This window comes from Sphaerodactylus townsendi, linkage group LG04, assembly GCF_021028975.2.
Source record: "Sphaerodactylus townsendi isolate TG3544 linkage group LG04, MPM_Stown_v2.3, whole genome shotgun sequence".
Taxonomy (NCBI): domain Eukaryota; kingdom Metazoa; phylum Chordata; class Lepidosauria; order Squamata; family Sphaerodactylidae; genus Sphaerodactylus; species Sphaerodactylus townsendi.
The window spans coordinates 142,971,381-142,991,887 of NC_059428.1; the positions used below are offsets into that span (position 1 = coordinate 142,971,381).

General features: G+C 45.0%; 1 protein-coding gene across 27 annotated transcripts in view; it reads right to left on the reverse strand.

The window, feature by feature from the left end:
• Window positions 1-286: 286 nt before the first annotated feature.
• RBFOX1 (RNA binding fox-1 homolog 1) overlaps window positions 287-20,507 on the reverse strand; it is a 1,291,038-nt gene continuing 1,270,817 nt past the window's right edge. For 19 of the 27 annotated variants that reach the window (XM_048494240.1, XM_048494237.1, XM_048494241.1 and 16 more), the window contains 4 exons: window positions 19,193-19,363; window positions 16,880-16,932; window positions 7,422-7,497; window positions 287-3,987 (listed from right to left, as the gene is read on the reverse strand). In XM_048494240.1, coding sequence (XP_048350197.1) covers window positions 3,939-3,987; window positions 7,422-7,497; window positions 16,880-16,932; window positions 19,193-19,363 — 349 coding nt within the window. In that variant the 3' untranslated portion in view covers window positions 287-3,938. Of the gene's footprint in view, window positions 4,066-7,417; window positions 7,498-16,879; window positions 16,933-19,192; window positions 19,364-20,507 lie in introns of those variants that run through there. The other 8 variants (XM_048494254.1, XM_048494248.1, XM_048494249.1 and 5 more) reach the window with 6 other exon arrangements.

Genomic DNA, 20,507 nt, shown 5'->3' on the forward strand with positions numbered 1-20,507 from the left:
GGATCCCACCTCTGGGTTGGATCCTACCTCTCCTTCCTGCCAATTCTTCCATTATAGCAGGAAGATGTGGTGAAAGGGATACTTATAGGATACATCCCTGTACGTGTGAAGTGTATGTGTTGGTGTGCGTTTGTGTTTTGCGGGGGTGGGTCAGAATTGTATCTCTGTAGCAGGTGGGGACAACATTGGCACTGTGTGTTTTGCAACATTCATTGTGAAATAACAGAGAACAAGATCATTATTCAGACAGATTTAAGAAACCAATAACTGCACACTATTTTATTTATATCATTTCAGACTAAGCTTTTATTATTTTTAATATTACAAACCATTTTTGTTCTTTATTCACAAACCACTGTAGTGATATAAACACTAATTTCTAAAGACAGATATACACACTTGTTGGGTTTTAAGGTTTTTTAACTGTTTTGAAGTCACGATATTCTACATATGGTATTAATAATTTTCTTTAAATCAGAATTCATAGTATCAGTAGTAATTTATATAACTGGAAAAAAACCATTCTCTATATCAGACATACATTTGAATAAAATGAATGACCGGAGTGTTGTAGGATTTTTCACAAAAATATTTTCCAACAGCATTTAGCAATCTCACCCAGTTGCAGTGACCTCTCAGAATTAAACATCAAATAATTATTGATGAATGGGGCCAAAGGAGAGATATAACCACATAATTAAAATTGGCAAACCAACATAACCCCTCCCTTCTCGCACGCATACATACATGGCGGGAGATGTTGTGTGCACAGTGAGAATCTTTAATAGTAATTTCTTTTATATTTATATATATATATATATATATTCTAGGGTGCTTACAGATGTACACTATTGGAAGTTTGAAGCCTTTGTTAGAGTGCACTTGCCCTGATGGGTACTGACGTACAATTTTTTTGCTTAAGATCAATCTCAAGAAACCAGTCTACAACTGGTTCAGCTTTGCACAGCACCAATTGGCCAACACCCGTACAGTCACAAACTCATCTCTTTAACATGATAAATGTTTAAATTAACAAATGCTCCTGCTGTGCCTTGAATTAAAAAAAAGTTAAGTAGCCTGAAGATCAGGCAGCAGAGAGGAAACAGACAAATCAGGTTATATCTGCCAAGTGCATTGTACAGGAAAGTTTTGTGCTGAAGATCCAAAAAGAAGGATACATATGTAAGCACCCTGTTTTTGAACTTGATATCTGGTGAGCATTCTCTCCCCGCCATGATGATTATGATCTAAATTCCTCTGCTCTGACATGTTTGCCCTGCTATGCCTGTGAAATGTCTCATGTGCCTGCCCCCTCGCAGAAGAGCGCATTCTCCTTAGATGCAAAATCGGCTGTCCAGAGAGACAGGCACAGGAGCACCCTCTGGTACTACATACCCATAATATGCTGGACCCCATCCCAAATCATTCTTACAATGTACTTCTAGGCACAATAAGTCTTAAACTCAGGTTGGGGGCTGGGGTTTTGGAAAAGCACTGATTAAACAAATTACACAAAAATACATTTTGGAAAAAAAAATTCTGAACCTTGGTCTGGCAACTCTTTATGAATGTGGGAACTGTGGGATGTTTGCTTCCCCTCCCCACCTGCATCGCCTCTTTTCCACCTGATTGTAAACTACACATTACTTTGGAAACACCTCAGGGTTTTAAACGCCCCCCTGGAATTGAGGCACACGTAACAGGATGTTGAATGAAAAACCACAGGGGAAGTATGTCAAGTGAACTTAGTCTGGAAATTCCCCTGGATTGTACCCTAGAATCAGAATGGGAGATTTGGGGGGGGGGGGTTAAATTTGACCCCACTCAAATCATGGCCTGTTTTTTCTCTTGAGGGAAGAGAACTTTTAGCAGCCATTTTAAAAAATGAATTTGAACATTCGTAACCCTTTCTCCCGTCTCTCTCTCTATGTTTCCCCTCTCAGTTTGGATTTGATGCGACTTGACTAACTGTTCATCCTTTCGATAGAAATGCTCCAGAAACCTCGTTTTCAAATCTTGTGAAACTTTATTGATGGATATTGTTCAACTGATCATATTGCATGCACATTACGATGACAAAGAGAAAAAGCCCGGTCACAAACACTTTTTAAAAAGCAGAATTGTTTATAGCGAGTTGGCAGGTTCACAGCGGTGAATTGATCATCCTAAAGTGCTCGCCTGTTTTCGGGCTGGCACAGTACACATGAGAATATAACTATCTGCAGCAAAACCGTGGCAAGACGGTCTTTTTTCCTGCTTTTATTTATTTTTTTAAATACAAAAACAATAAGACCCCTGACAAACACCCCAAATTAGGTTAACTTGTAAACAGGACAACATGGAAAGATTTTTTTTTTCAAACATATGCACAGACAAACTGCAATTTTTCAACTGTGCCAGAAGCTGCCGCGTTGGGGGGAGCGCTGGACCACCGCTTTCTGGTTTTGGGTAATCTCATCCCCAGCTTTGCTTTGGGCCCGATTAATAATAATAACAATAACAACCACTACCACTAGAATGGCATTGAGTTTGGAAATGGAACGAGGGGGCGGGGCTTGAAACACCTTGAAAAACTGCAGTTTGCTTACACGACACGGTCATGTTTCAAAAAGTACCAAGCAGATGAAAGGTACCATGGTCATCTCTACTCCATAGTTGCAGTTACTTGTAAAATGCATATATAAATCTTTGAGTATGAGTAGTGTTTAAATTCTGTAAAAATGATAAACGTGTTTGTCTCTACCTGTCGGTCTACTGGATTGAAACTCTAAAGCGTCGTTAAGGTGTGTACATTTTTCTCAAACGCGATAATTCCACTGCACAGATGTAAATTTTTATACACTTTTTTTTAACCTGGTACAAATAATTTAAGTTTTTATTACTTTCTTTTTTTTTTGGAAAAAAAAGAAAAAAAATAGAAACAGTGCTTTTTCACCTTTATTATTATTATTATTATCATTATTATTATTATTATTAATTTTAAACCTCCCATAATATAAAAGTCTGCAATGATATCAATAATTTATTATACTGGAAGAAATATAAAAAAGAATGCTTGTTCATGATTTAATTAGCAGGTATTTTATTTATTTATTTACTCTTTTTTTGCCTAAAGAACCTAGTTTATGACTGGCGCTTAATACTGCCTGGTGGAATGCATTATAAAGGGTGCCTCGGACAGCTTTTAATTAGATTTGTATGTACAGGTGTCAGTTCAAGCACCCCTCCTTCTCTGCCCCCTCCCTCCCCTGCCCCCCTCTCAAAATTAACAACATAACCTTTGGCTTTGAAGAAACAGTGAATCATCTAAATGAGACAGCTGATGGAAGGACAGTAGGTACAGAATGGGGGTCCCCTTTTGAAATCTACCAGAAGTGTGTCTTGGGTGAACCCCACTTTCGCATTCCCCGCCTCTCCTCTCCCCCCCTTCCTTTGAAGAACGAAAATAAATGTTTGATGCAGGAAAAGAAAAAAGATATGTCACTTACACTTTTACAAAACAAGTGAGGACGTCCCAATAGCTTAATATTCAGCATATATAATTCATTTACATGATATAGCAGTCTTGATTGTGGCCCCCCCAGAACAGTATTTGTTTTTTTTGAAAATTCATTTCTAGCAGCTTTCTAGATCAACCACAACAATGAAAATAAATAATAATTTCATAATAATAATAATAATAATAATTCATAAGAACAAAATCAGAACTTTCTACAGTCAGCGAACTATGTAACCTTCGGAAATTAAAAGACCCACAATATTAAAATACACAGAACAAAATATCTGAGGTATCAGATAAAAAAATGTAGATTTTTTTCCTCTTTTTAGTTTTGTTTTGTTTAGAGTTGCTAAAATGATGCACTACTGCATGTATTGCAATACCCAGGCCTCGGGAAGCTTCCTTTTCCCCCCACATTGGAAGGGTATTATGGTTTTTGTCATTTAGTATGGAGCAAACCGGCTGTATCCCCCTCGATATATACTAGCCTGTAATGAAGAGAGAACGAGACCCACATCATCAGCATGGCTCCTAGTCTTGGCATCAGTCAAGGGTGCAAAAGCATTCTGAAACGAAGCAATTTGATGCATTGTTTTTTTACTCCTGCTTTCTCTCCACAACCAGATTTGCAAAACTTGCTTCCCGAAGACTACCGCCCCGTCTCTTGGTGGCAAGCAAAGTTCGGACACCGCTGAGGACTGTGCAGCTGAGGTACCAATTAGTGGGGGCCGCTGACCAATTAGAGAACTTACCTCCTATTAGCTGATTAATTAGCCGATCTTAGTAAAATACATTAGCATCGATGAAGGATAAACAACACGTTCCTGTTTGTATTCGGCTCATATTAATGCTAACAGTGTTCGGCTTTCGGCTGTTGGGATTCATTTGCGTTGGATGGGCACGCTGTACGTTTTGTTACAGCAAATCGTAAATGTGAAATTGTACGTGCAGTGCTGACATTGCACTAATCTCACTGGAAAATACGTCTGCTCTACAGAAAAAAAGGACTGGAGAAAGGAAACAGAAAATGGCGTAGAAATAACTGACTGTTTATGATTTGCACGGGGGAAAGAAACGATATCAAAATGGGGATTTGGTGACTGAAATGGCTGGGACAGAAAGCTCAAGAACATCAATAGTACAGTCGCCTTCTGATAGGGAATCGGCGAAATTTCCTGCAAATAAATGTGCTATGAGTTATCAAAATCTTCTTGGCTTTCCTCAAAATTTTCTCACGTTTGAACCAGGCAGGACTGCAAATTCAAGGGATACACTGCTTACTGGGGTATTCAGAGAGTTTTTATGGGTTTTTTTTTTACTGATTTTAGATGCAAAGAGAGCAGGAGCCCTCTACACATGACAGGCAGTCCTTTCACAGGGAAGGCAGTGCCTTCCCACAACTCTGGATCAGGCCCCAAGGCTGTGATCAATGAGTCAGTTAAGGCCCAAGTCCAAACCACAGCTGTATCCGTGAACAACATTACCAAGTGGATAAGCTGGAATGTGATAAGCCTGGGCTGGAAATGAAATGAAGATGTAAAGGACTTGCCCCAGCAAACATCACAACTGTGATCACGGATCACAAGATCCAACCCCATGCATTTATCTTGTAGCATTTACAAGCCACTTTTCTGCAAAACTAGAGCCGATGGCAGTTAGAAACGGGATTTCAATAGATAATTTTTGTGCAGATGTCTGTACAAAAATCTGCAATAGTGTCCCGCTTTCCATTCAAGAGCAGAAGGAGGTACACCTATCCAACAAACTTGTCTACCATTGAAGGCCGAGAAAAGAGTCCCCAGACGTGCCACCTGAGTTTGGTAGTTTATTTACGGACCAGCTTTCTGAGCAAGAAGAAGAAGAGTTGAATTTATATCCCCTCTTTCTCTCCTATAGGAGACTCAAAGGGGCTTACAAACTCCTTCCCCTTCCCCCCTCACAACAAACACCCTGTGAGGTAGGTGGACATGAGAGAGCTCAGAAGAACTGTGACTAGCCCAAGGTCACTTAGCTGGCGAGTGTTGGAGTGTACAGGCTAATAATCTGAATTCCCCAGATAAGCCTCCACAGCTCAGGTGGCAGAGTAGGGAATCAAACCTGGTTCTTCCAGATTAGAGTATGCCTGCTCTTAACCACTATGCCACTGCTGCTTGCAGATCCTTTTTGCATAAACCACTCCACCTCAATAGAAAGCTAGCACATTCCACAAAGGAAAGGCATAAAACCTTTCTCCCTACTGAGCTAGCTTCCTAAAAGCAGGGAGTTTTTTAAGTTTTTGGGGACCGTTCCACAGTTTAACAGGATGCAATCCATCCTGCTACCACAGAACCCTACCCAAGGCAAAACTGGTTTTGCAAAGTTCAAGGCAACTGTGGTGGTTCTTTGCTGAGGCATCTGTAGCATTTTGTAGCAAACAAGCGAAAAGAGTTTAATTAAAGCCTAGCAAAATTCGCGGGAGGCCATCATGCACGGTTAAGAGCCCAAGTTGTTGTTTCAACAGGGCCGGGGGTGTCATGCACCCCTCACCAGTGCCGGAACCGCCCGCTGGGAATCCAGGGCTGCTGCCGCTGCCCAAATCTGGGACAAGTGTTTTGCACCTGAATTTCACCCAAAGAAAAATTCGAAACAAGTCGGAGCCTCTCTCATCAAGTGAAACATCAGAGCAGTTTCTGGGAAAGCAAAGTGTTTCAATTAAGAGGAACAAAATTTCTCTGCGGGGTTCCTACTCTGTGCTTTTTTTATGGGAAGCCATTTTGCTCCCATCTTTTAAAAAATGCCGAACCTTTTGCATCTTCGCGAGCTTTGATATTTACCCATGCCAGGGAAAACGTTTCTGTACTGGAGGACATTCAAATGAAAGGTTTGATGGGGGAGGGAGAAATTGTCTTGGGCGGACTTGAACCCCCCATGCTGGGATCTGGGAAACTAAGAGTGAAGTATTCACAAAACGACCTCTTTTTCTAAAAATACTTGACAACTGCCAAGAAAGGTGTCGGTGGGTCCCAATGTGCCCATGAGAATCATGTTGGGGACCCTTGTCTAAAATATCAGAGTATAGATAACGGGTACCAATTCGACAAAAAGCCGGACATGACTCCTGAAATCCACGGGGCTTCAACTAATTGCATCCAAATCTCATTCCATTGCTTTCAGTGGGACATAGTTGCAAAAGTTTTGCTGATTCGAACTCATTTTCCTGACTCTGAGATAAACACGGGTCTGTGCTTGGCTTTCGGTAAACTTTCTCACAGCGCAAAGGATTAGGGGGAGTGGTTTTTCCTTGGGGTCTTTGAGCGGTGCATCGTAACAGCGGCAGGTGTGAATTAGAAAAGTACAGCCCTGGCATCATTTTCTGTACCCAAAACCGACAGTGGAGGGGTCTGCCCCCCCCCCCACCATCCACCTCCCCTACTGAATTGCTGTAATTTTATACATTAGTTATAATAAGGGGAGAAATAACAGGGGTCTGGGCTGACCAACAGGCAGGACCTTGAATCTTGATTACTGCTTTTTGTGCTATAATAATTGGTGTACCTTGCGGCTATGTATATTCAGGGCTGGAAAAGGGGTATTGGGGTGGAGGGTGGGGGGAGAGAAATGGCCAGAGCCTTGGAAGGATTTCATTTGTGATCGATTTAATTATCAAAATGACTAATTATTCCATTAAGGTAAGCACTCAGCTAGGTGATATTCGCAAAATTTAAAAGAAATAATAATAACTTACATGCACTACATTGCCAAGAAATGAAGACATTTATCAAGTTTACCGGGAAGGATTAATGTGGCATTTTAGCTGCCGTTAGCATAAGAGACAAATTCAATTAAGGGGAAAGCGAGAAGATGCCAACCATGCTAAGAACGGGGTATAGCAGGAGAAGGGAGGGAGTCGGGGAAGGAAAGAGAGACGGAAATCAGCACTTACCACGGCACCAACGCCGTAGGTGGTTGCGGGAGTAAGTGTGTGGTGGTAGGGGTCTGCAGCATAAAGTCGTCCGTAACTAAAAAGAAAGCAGAGCTGAGAATTAATAAAGGGGGGGGGGCAGAGGTTAAAAATGGAGGGGACTCACAAAACGAAGGCAATCAACCATTTCCCCTCTATCCAATTACACCGGAAAGGAACTGACTCAGCACTTTATGGAAGCAATATCCTCTGGGAAAACGCACTCATTTGACAAATGAAAATGATGGAAGGAACACAGATGCATAATTAGCTTTGTGAGATTAGGACTCGGGAGCAAACCGGCATGGTGGCCAAAGGATTCATAGTGTCTTTCCCCCCTTTCTTCTGAAGGGCGGTGGTCCTCAACATTGGGGGCCCCTGTTGGCCTCTCACCCAATTCTCAGGACCACGTTAGAGTTCACTGAGAAACACAGGCTCATTCCGCACATGCAGAATAATGCACTTTCAAACTGCTTTCAGTGCTCTTTGAAGCTGTGCGGAATGGCAAAATCCACTTGCAAACAATTGTGAAAGTGGTTTGAAAACGCATTATTTTGCGTGTGTGGAAGGAGCCACAGTGACAAATCAGAAGTTTCCAAAATGTTGGTAAAGCAGCATAAAGAGGCACGGCAGCTTTTCAAGCTGAACTTGGGAGACAGCATTCTGGCTCTTGAGCAACCCGCATGGCAGGGGCGTACCACCCAGGGGGACATATGGGGTCAAATGTCCCCGGGCTGTGGCCATGTAGTCTTGTGGGGGTGGAAAATTGCCCCCCCCCACTCCTCCTCCTCCTTCCCCCCGGGTCCATACACTGACCTCAAGACCTGGTGCAAAAAAAGTTGTTTGGTCGTTGTGCGGGAGGGCGGCCGCCCATATGGGGGGGCCCCCTCAGATGTTGCACCAGGCTACATTTTCCCTAGAGATGCCTCTGCCAAATGGCAAATGTCAAAGGCCTGGGTGATTAACAGAGTTGCACTGAGAAAACTGAGCGGGAACCAAGTGGCCCTTTGGGGGGTCCTGTCAAACTTTCTCCCACATAACATCTGGGAAGCTGGAAAATGGCCTGGCCCACACAGAAAAACCAAAATAAAACAGTGCTCCCCGATAGAATACACACATAGATGGTGACAAATGTAATGTCGTACAAAATGGGAGACCTGGGCAGGATTTCTTCTAGCTCCCTAAAACTGCAAGGTACAACAGGTTCTTTTCTCAGTTTAGGTTTTCTAAGGAGCATTCCAGGATGTGTGGTTCTGAAACCCCCCAGGGCCGGGTGCTGCTTTCCCACCTGGGCGTCTTCATCCATCTCTGGCCTGTCCAATAACAAGCAGATACCAGAGGGCCAGAGAGGCTGTGGTTTCTTGCTCTTTTCCATAAAAACTGGGCCCCCAGTTCAAATCACAGCCTGAAAGCCTTTTTACCCCTTCTCTTCTCTTCCCAGTTTTTCAGACAACCCTTCTGTAAACGCTTCAGATCCTAGATGAACCAAGTACATAGATGCTTGTAGGCTCATCTTACACTGGCTATGCACGACAGACAGGGTCAATCACGAGGTCCTCCGTCACCACCCCAGTGTGGACTGACAGCGCCACAAACATAGAGGCGGCAATGGCACTTAGGATGGTAGAACTGTTCATAAGGCCTAGCATGAATCAGTCTCCTTGCCTACTCATGCTCCCCACAACTAACTCGCCACCATTGTTCCGCATTAACCGATCCAAAGCCCCCTTGCGTCTGAGCAAGCCAAACCACACAGGACTCATGAGGAATTGATGTTGTTCTAGAGCCGTGGTGGCCGGCCTATGGCACTCCAGATGTTCATGGATTACAATTCCCATCAGCCCCTGCCAGCATAGCCAACTGGCCATGCTGGCAGGGGCTGATGGGAATTGTAATCCATGAACATCTGGAGTGCCATAGGTTCGCCACCACAGTTCTAGAACATCAAGTTGGAAGGGCTTGAAAGCCATCCCCTTATTCAGTGCTGCAACAGACAGCTATCCAGCCCTTGCCTGAAGAATGCCAGAGAGAGAGAGAGAAAACCCGCCTTCCCTCTCGGGTGCAAGCCGCCACTACTGTTAGGAAGTGTCTCAGGCCCCTTCCGCATATGCAGAATAATGCACTTTCAATCCACTTCCAATGCACTTTGCAGCAGTGCGGAACAGCAAAATCCACTTGCAAACAATTGTGAAAGTGGATTAAAAGTGGATTATTCTGCATGTGCGGAAGGGGCCTCAGACTGAACCCTGCCCTACCTTATCTTGGGTCTAGTCTTGCAAAAGGCTTGTTTTAAACCTGGTTGTGTGTGTGTGTGTGTATGTGTTTTAAATCTGTGTTTTTAATTTGGATTGGTTTTCAGCTTTTGTTTTCAGTTTGCATGTTTGTTTCTCTGTTTACAGTTAATTCATGTTTTCTGTTCTTCCAACTAGTTGCCACATCACTACTTACCTTGTGGCCAGAACTGAGGCTCTGGAATGGACAGAGGCAGCTGATCAGCCTGCAGGTATAAAGTAAACCCCTCTCTGATCTCTCCGGCAGGATGACTGTGCCACAGTGCAGGAGCAACAGGGGGCCCCCTTCCGCACATGCAGAATAATGCACTTTCAATCCACTTTTCACAATTGTCTGCAAGTAGATTTTGCTATTTTGCACCAGCTGCAAAGTGCATTGAAAGTGGATAGGAAGTGCATTATTCTGCATGTACAGAAGGAGCTGGGGAACAGCCTGGGCTCTCAAGCAGTGTGGCAAGCAGCACGGAGCCAGGAGTGGCGCCGCAGGGTCAGCACTGCAGGTAGCTCATTCAGAGTTTGAGAAGTAGGGGGACTACAGATACTCCTGGTTTGAGCCAGCAGAGTGGACCTGGGCTCCTGGGGACATTTGTCACTGGCCTGGCCAGGCTGAATTCTTCCTTCTGCTTTACTATTCATGCAGATCTGGCAGAGCCTTCTGTATATCCTAGCTGCTAACCATCAGGAGTTTTCCGTAACATCCACGGATGCCCCTTCAATATCATTGCTATAGGGAAAGATCATAGAGAAGGGGAAAGAGAGCGAGACGTGCCTAGCTCTTGTCTGTAATGGGAGAGGGACTCTGACATCCTTGAGAAGCACCAACCCCTCTGGATCAGCAGCAGCAGAAGCAGAAGAGATTGGATTTATATCCCCCCTTTCTCTCCTGTAAGGAGACTCAAGGTGGCTTACAAGCTCCTTTCCCTTCCTCTCCCCACAACAGACACCTGGCGAGGCAGGTGGGGCTGAGAGTTATAAGAGAACTGTGACTAGCCCAAGGTCGCCCAGCAGGAATGTAGGAGTGCGGAAACACATCTGGTTCACCAGATAAGCCTCTGCCACTCAGGTGGAGGAGTGGGGAATTGAACCCGGTTCTCCAGATTAGAATCCATCTGCTCTTAACCACTATACCATGCTGGCAGGGATGCACAACTTCCCAGTGCTACCCTATATGCCCTCTCTAGTTACAGGCAGGTAGAGGACAAAAAAAGTCAAGAGCTAGCTGGTGGCAACGGCTTTCTCTGCACAGCCTTTGCTTTTAGGTGGCTCCGAATCCTTCCTGGAGGCCAGAGGATGTCAGAAGGCGATCAAGTTGTGTAGCCTTGCCATGGGGAAACACACACCCGCACGCATAATTCTGTTTCCTGTTTCTTTACAAAGTATGTTTCACAAGCTGGACCGCCAGAAAGCCGCCTCGTCGGAGGGCTCTGTGTGCCACAGCGACCTGCCCTCGCGCTCAAGTATGACCTAATTCCCAGAGACCCCTGCTAACGTTTGCGTGTGGCACAAGCCGTTCCCCCTCCTTGCGACCCCCTCTCCCCGCCTCCATTTAAAAACCGCAGAACCCCGTCTTGCCTTAATCTTGTCAAGTCGCCACGTTTGACTAGCCATGCGAACTGACCTAGAACTGTGAGCGGCAGAGAGGCAAGCTGTCAACGAGATAATGACAAGGTCTGCCAGTGTTTCTCGCTGGGCGGGAGAGAGGGATTAATCAAACTTCCAACTATGCAAGAAGAGAGGATAATCCAAGTATTTACTGGATTGGCGGGTTTCTTCCCCCCCCCCCCCATTAGCCCGCCCAATAGGGCGAGAGTCGCAATTTAACAGCTAACCTGTAATGGCCTTTTTTTTAAAAAAAAAGAAAGAAAGAAAAAAGCAAGCAAGTCTCATATAAGCCACAGACAACTGTTTACAGCAGCTATATTTTTAAAGGTAATTTAATTGCTACATATATATCAGGCATTTCAATGCTGAAACGTTAACATACTTGCTGGTTTTTTTCACAGGGGAAAGGAATGCATTAAGTATGGCAGCGGTAGATCCAAAAATCTCCCAGGTACCCCAGATGTTTTCTTCTGTTCTGCCCCACCCAGTACAACATAGAGAGAAAACACCTGTCTGCGAGGACTGTCTTTCGCTGCAAAATGAGCCCCTTTGGGCTGAAGCCATGTGGAAATGAAAGAAAACTCTCACCCACAAGCAGATGTATGGCGGGAGGGGGGGAAGGCCCGATTTTGAAGCATCTGGCCCCCATTGAAGCAACCAAGTCCCCATTTCATGGTAGTCTTGGCAGAGGGGTAGCTTTAAAATGTAATCTGCTAAATAAATAATTATCACTGTATTTCTGAGTTATCTGAGCTCCCTGGAGGTAAGGGGACATCTGTTCTGCAGCCCCCCCTCCCCCCCGGTAGTCTTGGATTTAGCCCCAGACAATGGTTCACGAGAAACCTGAATAAATTGCTCTTTCTCTCTTCCACTGTGGTGCTCCTGGCTCAATCTCTTCAGTCATATCTGTTTCTATGTATATTATAATACAGGGATTTCTCGCTGACCGGTGCTACATGCAGGATGGGGACAATCCACATACAAAAAACACACCCACTCCACTTTGCACAGGTTTATACAAACCCACCCACAAATCACGCAATCAGCTTTTTGTTGTTTTTGTTAAGACAGTTGCTGGTACCCCAAATCCCAATTTTCTGCCAGCATCCCGAACACCATAGACGCTTTGCTAAAATAAAGCATGCTTTGCTAAAATCTGCCACTTCAGAAATGCTTCTTTGCTGTTTTGGTGGGCCAGGAACCATATAAGTCTAGCCTAGGAGCCTTATCCACAAAACGCGCACGCGCGCGCGCACGCACACACACACACACACACACACACAAAAACCCCTCCACTGGATCAGCAAAATCAGGAACAGGATGGGAAAATACAAAAAGGAAGAGGGAAAAGGAGTGGAATAACTCTGTGTCAGATAGAAATACTTGCAAATAAGTTCTTGGTAAAGTCTTGTAAACAGTGAGAGTGACCAGAAGTTGCAAGAAGACAAGGGGACCTACACCAACGCTTCTGAGTTTTCCTCCTCTGACTTCCCCCCCTGAACTCTGGAGTTCTCAGTGTTTCTGAAGTAGAACCTAATGCATTAGGAATGCTCCAACGGGCTGATATTTCCCAATTTTAGGAAGTGTTGACTATTCGTGGTGCTTTGCTGCATATTCCAGTTCATTTATCTTTCCTCTACAAGTACGCACTGGTACCAAGCCTGGGAAGGGGCGAAAAGATGAAACTGGCGTGAAAAAGCAGGCAGCAGAGAAACAGGACCTCTCTCCCCATTTGAGAATTAATTCTAGAAATTCCCCACTACCCAGAAGTATTTATTTGTATGGGCGGGTGACGACATACGATACAACTTATAAGATACTGATAACTTAAAACAAATGCAATATATAACTATACACCAATGAAACTCATTTAAAATCCATAAAACCTATTAAAATTTGTCAAAATTAGGGGAGAAGTTGAATGCAACAATGGGGTGTGTGTATGTGTTTGTATGTATGTGTGTGTTTACTAACCTGATAAAACTAATCCCATTTTCATCTGAAATCAAGGAGTAAAATCCTACATGTTGCATTCCCCACATGGCTATATATTTATCATACCTCTTTTAACAGGCAAACAAACATGTATATTACCGTAGCTTTGCATTAAAGAAGAAGAAGAAGAAGAGTTTGGATTTATATCCCCCCTTCTCTCCTGCAAGGAGACTCAAAGGGGCTTACAATCTCCTTTCCCTTCCCCCCACAACAAACACCCTGAGAGGTGGGTGGGGCTGAGAGACCTCCGAAGAACTGTGACTCGCCCAAGGTCACCCAGCTGGCGTGTGTTGGAGTGCACAAGCTAATCTAGTTCCCCAGATAAGCCTCCATAGCTCAAGTGGCAGAGCGAGGAATCAAACCCCGTTCTCCAGATTAGAGTGCACCTGCTCTTAACCACTATGCCACTAAAGGAAGTTTGATACACCTTACAGACAATGTATTGAACTGAGTCTCCCATTCACTGGCAGTTTCAGTGTTAGTTTTCATCCTCAATTACAACACAGCAAAAGCAAAATGAACTATAGAAGGCCCCCCCCCCCCCCCAGTATGTCCTTGACAGATCATAACTAGTTCCCTCCAATTAATCAGCCAAAGCATGAGCTGATTCATCTACCAGGTTAAAGCATGTAGACCCAATCCCTCACATGCTTTAAAATGTGACCAAATCTGCCCAAATCACAAAAGGTAGGCCTCAAAGATTCTGGCTGCAAACACCTGCAACAGCACACTGGTGGAAAACAGACTGTGGGTCATTCTGCAGATGTCTCTAGATTGCTTAAGATCAGCGCTTAGAGCAAGGAATGGCTCCATCCCGTGCTATGCTCTGTCATGGGGAAACACAGCAACCACAAGGCAGAAAGTCTGCTCTGAAAGAACATGCTAGCTTTTGGGGAGCAGCTGTGCAAGCAGCTGCCCCTTTGTGGATCCTGGTCAGGTGGAAAGGCTGCATAGACATGTTTTAAATAAATAAATGTGCACATTTCTTGAACCGTCTGGCCTCTTCCACATGGGTCCTATGATTATATGCAGACGCGTAGCGGCAATGGGGATATCCAGGGCAGCTTGTCCCGGGCGCTGCCATTGCTGTCATGGGGCAGGGCAGGGGCGTGTCAGATGTGGGGGCCGGAGGAGGCACGCGGGCAGCTCATGCACTGGGCCCAGTTTCCCCTCCCTTCATCACTGATTATATGCCACTGGGAATAGATAGAGGGGATATCCCTAGAATTGGTCCACAGATGTTGATGCTACATGGAAGGAGCAATAGATACAATGAGACAGCTCTGATCGCCTTCTCTAGCTTTGTGAGACAAACGTGAAAGGCAGTCATGTTGGCCCAAAAGAAAAAAAAATGCAAACAGAACAACTGTCATTTGATTAACCAAAATAAGTCCTTAATGACTGAGTTGATCAAGAGTGCTGTTGGCCACAAGGTTAGCTGTTCTTCAGACACCCATCCTGAAAGACTGTAACGTGTTCCAATCCTTCCAATTTCTTTCACTTTTGACATCCTGGGATCCAGGAAGAGTACAAGCACTACCAATTCAGCACCTTCTTCCTCCACAAAGGACTCTACCTTCACAAATACCATCTAAAGCTCTCAGGTGATCTTCGGCAGTACTGCGCTTCCCTTCCAGACTCCACGCCAATCGCTCCTGAGTCTACTACCTGTGATCTCTCAGCCTCAACTACCGGCTCTTCCTTTGCCTGAACAAAAGGCGTCTGGGCGATTCTGCCGTTGAGAACGACACTGCTCAGCTCTTTCTGCCCGGAAGGTCAATCGTAATTACTCTCTACTCTGTGCACCATCTCTTTCAAGAAGCCCAAAGAGAAACCAGGAAACTACTCCCAGCAGTAATTCAGCACTGAAATACATCCCGATCAAGAGCAAACTTCAGCTAGAGTCCATGCAGGGAAAATTCCAGCAGTAAAGCGCCACGGCAAAGACACTAGGAGTTCAGAAAATTCTCACCAGCTTCCCAGGAGTTCAAGAAAATTCTCACCAACTTCCCAGGGCAAAAAACAAACTTAACACCCTCCCCCCCTCCCCCCCAAAAAAAGGAATCCCAGAGCTTTTGGGCACCAAGACCATGACAGTGCTAACCATGTAAAATGAGGTTGATTATCTATTATAAATAAATGGAAAAAGTGATCTTATCCTTGGTTAGAAGGGCCCACTGTGACAACACTGGAGATGGACTGCGATTGCAAAAAGTGACAACAGAGAGCTATTTCTGCCTCTTGCTTACCCGACAATCCAGCCACCACTCAACGTACTGCGAGCTCCAGCAAAGGTCCACAAAACCCTCCCAGGAAGTCAATACATGGTGTCTTCTAAGATCAGAACATCAGAGCAGCGATGGCAGCTCATATAAATGGACCACCTAGTCCAGTATCCTATTTGGAACCCACAGGAACCCACAGCCAACAGCGGACTGCTCCCCATCAAAAACAGTCTGCTTGTGAACTGGTAGGCCCCATTCGGCTATCGTGGTCAACAACCAATGATATCCCCCACGAATTTATCCCAAATGGTGGGGGTTGTTGGCACATCTTATGGCAGTGAGTTGCACAAGTCAACTACTCCTTGGGTGATTTCTCTGTCTTGAACTACAGCTAAGCAGTTTCATAGGGTAAACCCCCAACTCTAATTCTAGTATTATGGAGAGAAATAGGCACACATCACTCCCGGCCCAGCCCTGCAAGTCACTTGGAAGAGTTTCTTGGTGATCAACCAACTCCAGGGAATCCCTACAGACACACACACCCGCCCAACTGTTTTGAGAGTTCTCCCAGCTTCACAAGTAACTTCCGGGCATGAGCTACTTAAAGGAAAATTGCAGCTGGTTTCTCCTTTCAGAAATACTTATACGATGACCACTGTTGCCCTTTAAACTGACAGTGTTGAGATACTGACAGACCAGCCACGCCTGCAAAGTTATTTAAATATGATGTGAAGTCTTTCCACAGAAGTAGAGTGCCTGCCACAGCAACACAGCTCTGTTGGTGCCGGCACAGTTTAGCGTTTAGAGTCGACACCCACGAAGATTGGGGGAGACTTGGGTTTAAACCATTAAACTCTCTCAAGTCACTTCCTCTTGGCCTAACCAACCTCAAAAGCTGGTTAGGAAGAATGGGATTTCACTTCCATGACAGCCATACAGTAAAAATCGGTCATCGTTGGGGCAAACTGAAATCCTACTGATGGAATGAGATTTTTTTTTGCATACAAAACCCAGGGGCTTTAATCCTCTTTTAAACATACATTCCCTTTCTCTCTCCCTACTGCACTCCGCTTTTCCGAAAAATAAAGAAAAGGAACTTGAAATAACTATTGCTTCCCTAGATCATGTAATTGCGAAACAAAACAGCAATATCAGCAGGATTCCCTAATGTGTTCCCGGCTCTGAGGCTTTGAGCTACAACTGAGGAAAGCTATTCAAAGATTTATCTTATGGGCTTTACGAGGCCTTCTCTAGTGATTAACTGCGGCATGTGTAAAAGGATATTGAGACTTGGATGGATGCATCAAGAAGTATCAATGATTGTTACCTGCAGAGGTGTTACAAGAAATTTCATCTGTTGCAACGAAGACGAATTGATTTCTGCAAGAGAAGATAAAATTCACAATACTGCTTGCTGACTAGGAAAGGTGCTAGCTGCTGATTGACTTTATGTTTACGGATGGGTTTCAAGGGGAGGTGCTTCATTTTAATGGATGTGGCGAGAAGGAGCATCAACATTTTTCCGTTTCTCGAAAAATTTGTAAGGATCACGACAGATAGACATGCTAGGATCCTTTCAATGACAAAATGGTGGCACTGAAATATGGACTGCGTACAAATTCTGGAAGTGGACAATTTGTGTTGTGTATCGACAAAGAACTCATGCTAAAAATAATCCTTCAAAAAGCTCCCTTAATTAAAAAAAAATGAAGCCACTATTACAGAGCCGAATAAATGAAGGTTAGTTAAAAAGACACCCTTTTTTTAAATAAAGGGGAGGGAAAATTGTCTAGTAAAGTATTTATTTTTTAAAGGCAAAGACTAAAGTTGTTGTTTTTTAAAGCAAACCTGGGGGGTTTTAAAGTTCCTAGCTTGATGCCAAATAATTCCTGCAAGTTTTCAAAAGCACATTCATGACATAGTGTATCCTGGTACAACATTTCAGCACGGTTCCCCTTTGACCCCAGGAACCGAATGATTAAAAAGCAGTCCCTTGCCCCAGTGTGTTATCCTGCCCTCTAAAAGAGTGACGTTAAAGAGAAACAAAAGACTAAGAACATTTTAACTGAGTAGGAGAAATTATATTTATCCATTCTGGCTCAATTCATCATGCCTCGTTTACTCATGCAATCATTCCATTGGAAGGCTGGCAGAAGTAAAGTGCGCACCTCAAGAGCACACGCAAACGCACCATGCACAACAGCTCAGTGAAATACCGCACAAGCACCATGGAAACAAACAGGGGTTACGCAGCGGCAGCAACAGCGGAGCTCGGGACGTGGGCCTGGGCCTGGGCCATTCCAGCGACGACAACGACAACAAGAAAGCCAACCTCATGCTGTGTGAAAGCAGTTAAAAATGGCAGACAAGCAGCTGACCAGGTGGGTTGGGAGGTGGCCGGCACCAAGATCCTCGGTCTAATTAAGCCAAAGCACTTTATGATCGTGAAAGAGAGGCCAGATAAAAGTTGTCTCTCAGGTGGTCTCATGAAGGTTGCTGGTGTTGAAATAAATTGGGGGAGCGTGGGAACCACCTCTGCTGACATTACTTAAGAACGCTGGGACTAGGCAGCAACTGGCTGGACTGTGTTGGTATCAGAGATCTAGAGGGAGCAGTTTCAAAGCACAGTCTGCAGGGCGTAGGTCCAGAGCATACTCAACCCCATTGTATCGCCACGCGGCCGGCTGATACAGAACAATTTTTTGCGGCATTCAAGGGTTTGCTGACAGGATACTGACACATTCACTGCCGCACTGGGTACAAACTAGATTCACGCTTCGCTGGATGTGCGCCGGTTGTACTAATTAAAAAACATGGACATCAGCACATGCAATGGAAGTGACAAACGGCAGGGCTGGCGAGTGACAGTTGCCCCCATCTGACAGGGGTGAGAACCCTCTCGCAGGCAGCTGAATCCAAGTACTTTGGTTTAACAGACTTTCAGATCAGTTTAGAAATAGGGGTGAGGAAACGGGAACAACACACATGCCTGCTTGCTGCCAAAGAATTTCCACCCTGTCCTCGGGTCAGTTTAGGGGAGACCAAAGCATTTGCAGCTCACACTGAAATCTGTGATCATAGGGAGGTGAATGTCGGTTCCCAATCCAAGCATCCCTAGCTCATCCTTGATTTTGTTACAGACTGAAGAACGTGGCAAAAATAATCCCTTGGCCAGTGGCAAAACTTACATATCTTATTGCTAGCCGTGTGGCAGCGAATCATAAGGGCACTCTGTCATACATGCTTAGACATCTGTTCAGTACTTCATGAAGGGAATGGGGAAAAGCTGCTCATGTCATGGTGCAGCTAACACAATCTGGATTGGCTGTTGCGGGTTTTCTGGACTGTGATCTGGAAAGGAAAAACTACCAGGCACAGCCACCTAGCCCAAAAAATCCACAACAGCCAGTTGATTCCAGCTGTGAAAGCCTTCAACAGTACAACCATCTGCATACTGACAGTGCACACCCACTGCTAGTTTCGCCCCCCGTACTTGACTGTTTAACAACTGCCCCACATGCTTCTCAACGGAAGAGCAAAAAACCGTCTAGAAGGAAAGCAAAAAAAAAATAATTGTGAATGTTCATCGAACATTCAGGCGCCTTTTTTCTAGAGACCCCAGTTCTGCTGGCAAACTTACTGGAATCCAGCATGTTCTAGGGCATTCCGGCAACTCTGGAGTGGTCTGTGATGCAATAGGCCCTGCGGCACATGCCCATTACACCAGCCTGGCGCAACGATGTCATCATGCCACATTGGTGCAGGAGGCTTCTTCACATGCGTGCTGAGGCATACCGCGTCACAGGAGCTGCTGAAATCATGATGAAACCACAGTGAATCCCGCTAAATCCTCACTTCATTCTATCACGGCTCCACTACAAAGTGAAACCACAGATTCAGAAGAAGGGTTTGGATGTATACCCCACTTTTCTCAAAGTGGCTGACAAACTCCTTCCCTTCCTCTTCCCACAACTGGCACCTTGTGAGGTGGGTGGGGCTGAGAGAGTTCGGAGAGAGCTGTGACTGGCCCAAGATCACCCAGCAGGAATGCAGGTGTGGGTCAACAAATCTGGTTCATCTGATAAGACTCCGCCACTCATGTGGGCGAGTGGGGAATCAAACCCAGTTCACCAGATAAAAGTCCACCACTCTTGATCACTATACCATGCTGACAGCATTTCCACCCTATTTTCCCTCAACACATAAAAGCTGCAGTAGACCACAGGAGACTGGTTAGTTCATTTCACCCAGTAATGTCTACCCATGACCAGGGGTGACCAGGGGTGGAGCGAGGGAGAACTATGCCCCCTCATGGCACTGCTTGCCCCTGCCCCATCCCGGAACACCCCGGCCACACCCCTGCCGAGGCGCACACCTGGGGCATTGCGCCCCCGACCCCATTGGTGCTACGCCACTGGGTGTGACCTTTCACAATGTTACCTGAAAAAGACAGAGGCTAAACCTGGGGCTTCTGGTTGCAAAGAATATACCGTACCAATGAGGCCAACAATAGTGGACGTGGACCATGGGACCTTGCTTGGGAGCGGCTGGGGCTCAGTGGGAGAAGGACCCAAGTTCCATCTCCAGCTTCACCAGTTAAAAGAGCCTCCAACTAGTCAGAGTACTGCACTGATACAGAAGAAGGTGTCAAATATTGTGCAAAAACCCCCAAACAACAGTAATTGCCCTTCTGTCATGTTACAGTACAGGGTGTCTTCAAAGATGCTTTGGAGTAACCATCAGTCACCCATGTAGCTCACCAGGTGACCTCTGGACAGCCCCCCACTCTTAGATCAGTCTACCTCAGAGGCTTGTGGGAAGTATAAAAAGTAGAAGCCATGTAAGTTCTCTTGCTCAGAATCACCACATATCTAATGCTACTCACTTCCTGAAACTGAACTGAAAACCTGGGTACTGTACCATCAGGAGAAATGTTCACAGATGGAGGGTAAGAG